The sequence below is a fragment of the Pristiophorus japonicus genome, chromosome 1 (genome assembly GCF_044704955.1).
Source record: "Pristiophorus japonicus isolate sPriJap1 chromosome 1, sPriJap1.hap1, whole genome shotgun sequence".
NCBI classification, from domain to species: Eukaryota; Metazoa; Chordata; class Chondrichthyes; family Pristiophoridae; genus Pristiophorus; species Pristiophorus japonicus.
This window is the reverse complement of record NC_091977.1, coordinates 257559672-257569584: the sequence shown is the minus strand read 5'-3', so window position 1 is coordinate 257569584 and position 9913 is coordinate 257559672. Positions and strand designations below refer to the sequence as shown.

Here is a 9913-nt window from a genome sequence, read left to right as displayed (position 1 = left end):
GAGGCGTCGTCGACGGACAAAAGCACTCGGATGTCATCCCAGTACCAGCGAATTTTTCCCAGCCAGCTTCTGTCGAACTGTGTGGGGCCATCCCCTAGTACAATTCATAGTGGGAATTCGTGCACTGCTCCATCATATGAGACTTTGATCAGCACTGCCAATTACAGGGATCAGTTCTTTGGTGTAAGTCCTTAGCTTGGTGTGAATGGGGCTGAGCTTGGGCCTGTGTGCCTCGTTGTACCACAGCCTGTCGAAAGCCTTTTTGCTCATTATGGACTGTCTCGCCCCTGTGTCTAGTTCCATGGATACTGGAATTCCGTTCAGTTCAACTGTTAACATTATTGGTGGACATTTCGTGGTGAAGGTGTGTACCCCGTACATTTCTGCCTCCTCGGTTCGAGTCTCTAGTTCAGCCTGATCCACCATGGATCAATCTTCCTCTGCAACGTGGCGGTTTGCAGGATTTGCAGCTCGCCTGCATATTCGCTGGAGGTGTCCCATTGTTCTGCAGCCATTGCACGCATAGTGCTTGAAGCGGCATTGATGGGCCTGATGATCACCTCCACAATGCCAACACGGTGTTAACCGCCTCGCATTAATGATTGATGGCAGACTCTGGGTTATTTGAGGTCTTGCAGCAACCGGCGTGTACGTTCTGCATATATATTCCTGCTCAAAAACGACGTTACTTTGTGCACAGTACTGGCCGAAACCTCTTTATGCTGCGAAATTTGTTTGGTGTTATCGCTCGTGGACATAAATGCCTGGGCTATCGTTATGGCTTTGCTCAGATTCGGTGTTTCAACAGTCAATATTTTGTGAAGGATTACCTCATGGCCAATGCCAAGCACAAAAAAGTCTCTCAGCATTTGTTCTAGGAATCCATCAAATTCGCAATGTCCAGCAAGGCGCCTTAGTTCGGTGATGTAGCTCGCTACTTCCTGGCCCTCCGACCGTTGACACGTATAGAACCGATACCTCGCCATCAAAACGCTTTCCTTAGGATTTAGGTGCTCCCGGACGAGCGTACACAATTCTTCATAGGATTTGGTTGTTGGCTTTACCGGAGCTAGAAGATTCTTCATGAGGCCATAGGTTGTTGCCCCACAGACAGTTAGGAGGATCACCCTTCGTTTGGCAGCGTTCTCGTTCCCTTCCAGCTCGTTGGCTACGAAGTATTGGTCGCTTCTCTCCACGAAGGCCTCCCAATCATCCCCTTCTGAGAACTTTTCCAGGATACCAGCTGTTCTTTGCATTTTCGCGTGGTTGTTCATTATCTCGTCGCCAATTGTTATGCTCATAATCAAGGATGAAACTGGATACTGTAGGCAATGAGTAAATGTGACCTTAGCTCCTTTAATTAGACTCCAGAGTGCAGGTACCGCGTGGGTGGCCTGATTATATGCAGTGCTCCCAAGGGATGCTGGAATTCCTTGGGACTCCAACAGGTAGGCCCTCTGGTGCTGGTGTGATACAGTTTGCCAAGGGTTAAATACATAGCACCTATCATCCTTAAACTGCTAATCTCATCTATCCCAACTAACAATAAAATACTAAAAATAACTGATTATGCCACATGAAAACGGATTTTTGAGATGTAGGTATCACTGGCAAAGCTGGCATGTGTTGCTTATTCCCAGTTGCCCTTGAGAAGGTCTTGAACCCCTTCAATCTGTGTGGTGAATGTACTCCCACAATGCTGTTAGGGCAGGAGTTCCAGAATTTTGACTCTGTGATGATGGTGTGTGACTTGGAGGGGAATTTGCAGGTGGTGGTGTTCCCATGCTCCTGCTGTATATGTCATTCTAGGTCATAGAGCTGGCGGGATTGGAAGGAGCTGCCGAAGAAGCCTTGGCGAGTTGCTGCAGTGCATTTTGTAGATGGTACTGAGCAAAATGTCTCTGACTGCCTTCTCGTTTGTCAAGCGTTGGTATGCACCCGGGTGATCTGAGGGTGGGACAGTGTCCACCTATATGCCAGAAGTCGTCCAGGACCATTTGGCACTGCATTGGGTGGGCCGTTTCATTCAAGCAGATCTGTCAATCCCTCACTTTACAGTTACTTTGAGATTTTAGTTCAGACAAGCCGCTTTTCTTAGTGCTATTGGCGAGGGTTGGGTAAGAGAAATCCCCGTGGATACTGACAGCCAGCAGTTTGTATATAAAAGTGAAACTCGTGTCTACAGTCACAGTGCGGGAACATCTGACCGCTTGGCACGGCCGCAGGAATGCTTTTCCATTGCTTTTAAAAAAAATCGTTCGGCATTTTTCCTGAACACAGGACTTACAAATCACGAGATGAGCACCAGACCCTGACATGGGAGAAGTGAGTATTTAAGAGGATTCATTGAGCTGGGAAAGGGATTAGTTGGAAACGCTACCAGTTTATTTGGGGGTTGTGGAGAGGACTTCATGTAACAGCTTTGCAGGCTCTGTCCTCCTGCCAAAGGGAAGGTTTAAAAGAAGTTGAAGGTTTGTTTTAAAGGATGCATTCAGTGGGGCTGCTGAGCTGGCTGGTGAGCGGGCTGTGCACCATGGCTATCCATGCACAGTTCCCCAGGGAATGTGTGAGCTTGGAGGTGCTGCAGAGCGGGGAGTGCTGCCCTGCCCTGGGCGACCAGCCCGGTGATCGCTGCGGCTCCAGCCTGGGGCGCGGTACTTGCGCCGACCTTACGCCGGACTCGGCCCGCCACGGGCCCCAGTACCCGCACGACGGGCGGGACGACCGCGAGCGCTGGCCGCTGCGCTTCTTCAACCGCACCTGCCGCTGCGCCGCCAACTTCCAGGGCTACAACTGCGGCGCCTGCCGCTTCGGCTGGGGCGGGGCGCAGTGCGGGCGGCCGTTGCGCCTGGTCCGGCGGGACGTACGCCGCCTGAGCGCCGCCCAGCGGCAGCGCCTGGTCCGCGCACTCGACCTCGCCAAGCGCAGCCCGCACCCCGAGCTGGTGGTGGCCACCCGCCACTCCCCCGACCTGTACGGGCCCGACGGCCGCAGCCCGCAGTTTGACAACATCTCGATCTACAACCTGTTCGTGTGGACCCACTACTACTCGGTGAGCAAGACCTACCTGGGGGCCGGCCGCACCTTCGGGGATATCGACTTCTCGCACGAGGGGCCCGCCTTCCTCACCTGGCACCGTTACCACCTGCTGCAGCTGGAGCGGGACATGCAGGTAAGGGCATCAAGCAGGGCAGGGAAGGGCATCACGCAGGGAAGGGCATCAAGCAGGGCAGGGAAGGGCATCAAGCAGGGCAGGGCATCTCGCAGGAAAGGGCATCACGCAGGGCAGGGCATCACGCAGGGGAGGGCAGGGCATCACGCAGGGAAGGGCATCTAGCAGGGCAGGGCATCATGCAGGGAAGGGCAGGACATCATGCAGGGAAAGGCAGGGCATCATGCAGGGAAGGGCATCGCTCCACCCCTGGGGGTGGGCAGGGCGTTTGAAACAGTTATCTAGTTTGGGGGCAACCTTTTCAAAGGCAATAGCTGCTCCTCAATACATTGCTTTGATTTTTTTAATATTAAAGGTAGACTGACTTTTAGAGGGGCCCCCACTTTATTTGTGGCACAGACCAGGGATCGGACTTACTTACGCAGTAAACCATTGGGGAATCAGCAGAGACCTGGGATTAGTGCCCTTACCCAGTAAACCATCGGAGAATCAGCACAGACTAGGAATGGGGGATTTACCCAGTAAACCATGTGGGAATCACCACAGACCAGGGATCGGAGGATTTACCTAGTAAATCATCGGGGAATCGTTTAAGAAAGGACAACTTCTAGTTGAATTTGTGAGCTTTGCTTTAGTGTTTGGTGAGGTTGTCGATCTAGTGAAGATTTGCAGCTGTAGACGGACAATTGATTAATGTGATATTAAACGTTTATTGTAATAAGATGCGTTAAGATGTCAACCATGGCACAGTGGTGGCACTCTCACCTGAGTCAGAAGATTGTGAAGACATTAATCCAAGGGTGTCCTGCACTGTTAGAGGTGCTGTCTTTTGAATCTGACGTTAAACCATGTTACATCCTCTCAGGTGTGCCTAAAAGATCCCATGGCATTATTGGAAGAAAAGCACAAATTCTCCTTGTGTCCAGGCCAATATTTATTCATCAACTAACATAACTGAAGCAGATTATCTGACCATTAATTTCATTGCTCTTTGTGGGATCGTGCTGTGCACAAATTATCTGCTGCGTTTTCCACCAAGTTAAACTTTTCCCCAGATTCCCCATCTCACCCAGTCCTCAATACATTTCTCTCCCTAGTTTTATTGCTCCTTGTGCTCTCTTCTCAGCTCATCCATGAGACGTGCCTCCGGCTCACTTGACCCCATTTGTATTAAACTGACCAGTCACCTTTCCTTCCTGACACTCTCGCTAGCTGATGTTGTAATTACATAGACATAGAAAACATAGAAAATAGGTGCAGGAGTAGGCCATTCGGCCCTTCTAGCCTGCACCGCCATTCAATGAGTTCATGGCTGAACATTCAACTTCAGTACCCCATTCCTACTTTCTCGCCATACCCCTTGATCCCCCTAGTAGTAAGGACCTCATCTAACTCCTTTTTGAATATATTTAGTGAATTGGCCTCAACAACTTTCTGTGGTAGAGAATTCCACAGGTTCACCACTCTCTGGGTGAAGAAGTTCCTCCGCATCTCGGTCCTAAATGGCTTACCCCTTATCCTTAGACTGTGACCTCTGGTTCTGGACTTCCCCAACATTGGGAACATTCTTCCTGCATCTAACCTGTCTAACCCCGGCAGAATTTTAAATGTTTCTATGAGGTCCCCTCTCATTCTTCTGAACTCCAGTGAATACAAGCCCAGTTGATCCAGTCTTTCTTGATAGGTCAGTCCCGCCATCCCGGGAATCAGTCTGGTGAACCTTCGCTGCACTCCCTCAATAGCAAGAATGTCCTTCCTCAGGTTAGGGAGACCAAAACTGTACACAATACTCCAGGTGTGGCCTCACCAATGCCCTGTACAACTGTAGCAACACCTCCCTACCCCTGTACTCAAATCCCCTTGCTATGAAGGCCAACATGCCATTTGCTTTCTTAACCGCCTGCTGTACCTGCATGCCAACCTTCAATGACTGATGTACCATGACACCCAGGTCTCTTTGCACCTCCCCTTTTCCTAATCTGTCACCATTCTCTCCTCATGTACTTTTCAAATCTACCATCCTCACCCATCTCCTCCCAAAAACCCCAACCCTTCTATCCTTGCAAACTACTGCCTTATCACTAATCTCCCTTTCACTCTTAAAATCCTTGAATGGATTGTTGCCTCTGCCCAAATTTGTGCCATCTCAACAACTCCGTCTCTCTCTCTCTCATCAGGAATTTTTCCCTGTCATAGCACTGAATTGGCTTTCCCAAAGTCACTCGGTAGGTTGGCAAAGTTACAACTGACCTCCTATGTGATACTAACCGTGGTGCACTCTCCCTCCTGGTGACTTCCTTCTGTGCTGTATCATTCTGTGATTCTATGCTCTCGTCATGATCTTCCAAAACTCTCGCAATTCAGAAACCGTCCTCTTGGATTGGAAAATTGCCGATATCACTCCATTATTTTAAGAAGGCTGAGAGCATTAAACGTGGAAATTTATAGGCCTGTTATTTTTATGTCAGTTGTGGGGAAGTTACTAGAATCTGTTATTAGGGAGAGAGTGACAGAGCACTTCGCCAAATATGAGCTGATCAGAGAGAAACAGTATGGATTTGTAAAGGGTAAGTCTAACAAACTTTGTTAAATATTTTGAAGAGGTAATTAACATGGTAGATAAGGGGATGTATTTGACCGTCCAGAAGGCTTTAGGTAAGGTTCCACCACCTAAGAGACTGTTAACAAAAATTAGAGCACATGGAAGTGAAGGCCATCTATTGCCATGGATAGGGAATTGGTTAGGGGTAGGGGACAGATTATAGGGATGATGGGTATGTACTCCAATTGTCAGACTGTGACTAGTGATGTCCCACACTAGCGGGGCCTCAGCTCTTGACTATCATAATGACTTAGATGAAGGAATAGAGAACTGTCTATCCAAGTTTGCTGACAACATCAAGTTGGGTGGCACAGTAAATCATGTAGACAGGAGTAGAAAGTTGCAAAGGGACACTGATAAATTCAGTGAGTGGGCTAAACTGTGGCAGATGGAGTTTTAATGCAAGGGGAAGCAAAATACCTGTACTGCGGATGCTGGAATCTGAAATAAAAACAGAAAATGCTGGAAATCTCAGCGGGTCAGGCAGCATCTGTGGAAAGAGAAACAGAGTTAAAGTTTCAGGTCGAAGACCCTTCATCAGAACTGACAGTAGTTCGAAATGTAACAGATTCTTAAGGAAGTGCTGGGGCCCTGAAAGGGGTGGGGAGGAAAGAACAAAAGGGAAGGTAGGAGAGATTTGAGAGACAAGGGGGATTATGGACCAAGTTGAGATGTTAATAGCACAGGTTAGGAAACAAAAGCTGAGTTTAGATAGGGTGTGAATGGCAGAATGATTATCAGCTGCCATGAGAAACAGAGAGAAACAAACTAAAAATAAAGAAGTTGAGGGGGGGGGGGGAGGGGGGGGGGAGTTTTCGTTTAAAAAAAAAGAAAGCGCGGAAAGGGAACAAAATGTGGGCAGAGATTATGGTCTGAAATTGTTGAACTCTATGCCTAAACGAAAGATGGGGTGCTGTTGCTCGAGCTTGCGTTGAGCTTCATTGGAACAGTGTAGGAGGCTGAAGAGAGAAAGAGGTCAGAGTGGGAATGGAGCAGAGAATTAAAGTGACAGGCGACCAGTAGCTCAGGATCAGCCTTGAGGACTGAATGGAGGTGCTCCACGCAGCGGTCACCCAATCTGCATTGGATGTGCCCAATGTGGAGGAGAACACATTGTGAGCAGCAAATACAGTATATTAAATTGAAAGAAGCAAATCGCTGTTTCAGCTGGAAGAAGTGTTTGGGGCCCTGGACAGTGGGAAGGGAGGAGGTAAAAGGGCAGGTATTGCATCTCCTGTGCTTGCACAGGAAAGTACCGTAGGAAGGGGAGGGGCTGTTGGGGGTGATTGCGGAATGGACCAGGGTGTCACGAAGGGAGTGTCCCTTCGGAATGCTGGAAGGGGAGGCGGAGATGTGATTAATAATGGGATCACACTGGAAATGGTGGAAGATGATTCGTTGAACATGGAGGCTGGTGGGGTGAAAGATGATAAGGGGAACCCTGTTGTGGTTCTGAGAGGAAGGGGAAGGGATGAGAGTAGAGGTGCGGGAAATAGAACGGACACGGTTGAGGGCCATGTTAACCACGGTGGAGGGGAATCCTCGGTTGAGGAAAAAGGAAGACATGTCAGAGGCACGAGTGTGGAAGGTGGCATCGTCAGAGCAGATGAGATGGAGAAACTGGGAGAATAGAACAGAGTCCTTACAGGAAGTGGGGTGAGAGGAAGTGTACTTCAGGTAGCTGTGGGATTCAGTGGGCTTGAAGCGAATATCAATAGTCTATCCCCAGAAATGGAGACAGAAGTCGAGGAAAGGAAGGGAAGGGAAGAATCCGAGGTGGATCATGTGAAGGTGAGGGAAGGGTGGAGATTGGATGCAAAGTGAATGACATTTTCTAGTTCAGGGCGAGAACAGGAAACGGCACTGATTAAAGTCATCAATGTCCCGGAAAAAGAGGTGAGGGAGGGGACCTGAGTAGGACTGGAACAAAGAACGTTCCACATATCCCACGAATAGGCAGGCATAGATATGAGCCATGCGAGTCCCCATAGCAGCACGTTTAATTTGGAGGAAGTGAGTGGAGTTGGACGAAAAGTTGTTCAATGTGAGAACAAGTTCAGCCTCAAGGAGGAGCAGAAGGAGGAGGGCGAGGGCGACATCCTGGTGGGGGATGGAAGTGTAGAGGAATTGGACATTCATAGTGAAAAGGAGACGGTTGGGGCCAGGAAACTGAAAACTGTTAAAATGGCAGAGGACATGTGAGGTCATCCACTTTGGACCTAAGAAGGATAGATCAGAGTATTTTATAAATGGTGAGAAGCTCGGAACTGGGGATGAGCAGAGAGATTTAGGGGTCCAAGTAAAGGAATCACTACAAGGCAGTGGGCAGATACAAAAAAGAATTTAAAAGGCTAATGCAATGTTGACCTTTATCTCAAGGAGGACTGGAATACAAAAGGGTGGCAGTTACGTTAGTTATATAAAGCTCTGGTTAGACCCTATCTGGAATACTGTCTTCAGTTCTGGGCACCGCACCTGAGGAATGATATATTGGCCTTGGAGGGAGTGCAGTGCAGATTCACCAGAATGATATAGGAAAGGGTTAAATTATGATGTCAGGTTGCATAGACTGGGCTTGTATTCCGCTGGATACAGAAGATTAAAGGTGATGTAGCTGAGGTGTTTAAGTTGATTAAAGGAAATCATGCTTGACAAATCTTCTGGAGGGAAATCATGCTTGACAAATCTTCTGGAATTTTTTGAGGATGTAACTAGTAGAGTGGACAAGTGAGAACCAGTGGATGTGGTGTATTTCGACTTTCAAAAGGCCTTTGACAAGGTCCCACACAAGAGATTGGTGTGCAAAATCAAACCACATGGTATTGGGGGTAATATACTGGTATGGATAGAGAACTGGTTGGCAGACAGGAAGCACAGAGCCGGGATAAATGGGTCCTTTTTGGAATGGGAGGCAATGACTAGTAGAGTGCCGCAGGGCTCAGTGCTGGGACCCCAGCTTTTTACAATATACATTAATGATTTGGATGAAGGAATTGAGTGTAATAGCTCCAAATTTGCAGATGACACTAAACTGAGTGGCGGTGTGAGCTGTGAGGAGGACGCTAAGAGGCTGCAGGGTGATTGGGACAGGTTAGGTGAGTGGGCAAATGCATGGCAGATGCAGTATAATGTGGATAAATGTGAGGTTATCCACTTTGGGGGCAAAAACACGAAGGCAGAATATTATCTGAATGGTGGCAGATTAGGAAAAGGGGAGGTGCAATGAGACCTGGGTGTCATGGTTCATCAGTCATTGAAACTTTGGCATGCAGGTACAGCAGACGGTGAAGAAGGCAAATGGCATGTTGACCGTCATAGCAAGAGGGTTTGAATATAGGAGCAGGGAGGTCTTACTGCAGTTGTACAGGGCCTTGGTGAGGCCTCACCTGGAATATTGTGTTCAGTTTTGGTCTCCTAATCAGGAAGGATGTTCTTGCTATTGAGGGAGTGCAGCGAAGGTTCACCAGACTGATTCCAGGGATGGCTCAACTGACATATGAGGAGAGACTGGATCAACTGGGCCTTGAAACACTGGAGTTTAGAAGGATGAGAGGGGATCTCATGGAAACGTATAAGATTCTGACGGGACTCAACAGGTTAGATGCGGGAAGAATGTTCCCGATGTTGGGGAAGTCCAGAATCCGGGGACACAGTCTTCGGATAAGGGGTACACCATTTAGGACCGAGATGAGGAGAAACTTCTTCACTCAGAGAGTTGTTAACCTGTGGAATTTCCTGCTGCAGAGAGTTGTTAATGCCAGTTCATTAGATGTATTCAAGAGGGAGTTAGATATAGCCCTTACGGCTAAAGGGATCAAGGGGTATGGAGAGAAAGCAGGAAAGGGATACTGAGGGAATGATCAGCCATGATCTTATTGAATGGTGGTGCAGGCTCGAAGGGCCGAATGGCCTACTCCTGCAACTATTTTCTATTTTCTTCTATGAAACTATTTCCTCCGGTTAGGGAGCTAAGCCATTCAGAGGTGATGTTTGGGAGCACTTCTCAAAAAAGGACAAAACGGATGGGAAAAGGCAAATACATGTTAATGGTCAGTTCCAGCAAATGCTGCTGAGTGAGGCATGGAAGAGGCATGTCTCCTATTAAGGAGAAAGCCAGCCTAGATAGTGATCAGAATTCA

At 48.3% G+C, this 9913-nt stretch overlaps 1 protein-coding gene across 1 annotated transcript in view; it reads left to right on the top strand.

The window, feature by feature from the left end:
* Positions 1 to 2485: 2485 nt before the first annotated feature.
* The window catches only part of LOC139246444 (5,6-dihydroxyindole-2-carboxylic acid oxidase-like), a 49442-nt gene continuing 42014 nt past the window's right edge, over positions 2486 to 9913 (top strand). Inside the window, exon 1 of the mRNA XM_070871417.1 lies at positions 2486 to 3172. Within this exon, the coding sequence (XP_070727518.1) occupies positions 2486 to 3172 (687 nt within the window). The remainder of the gene's footprint in view (positions 3173 to 9913) is intronic.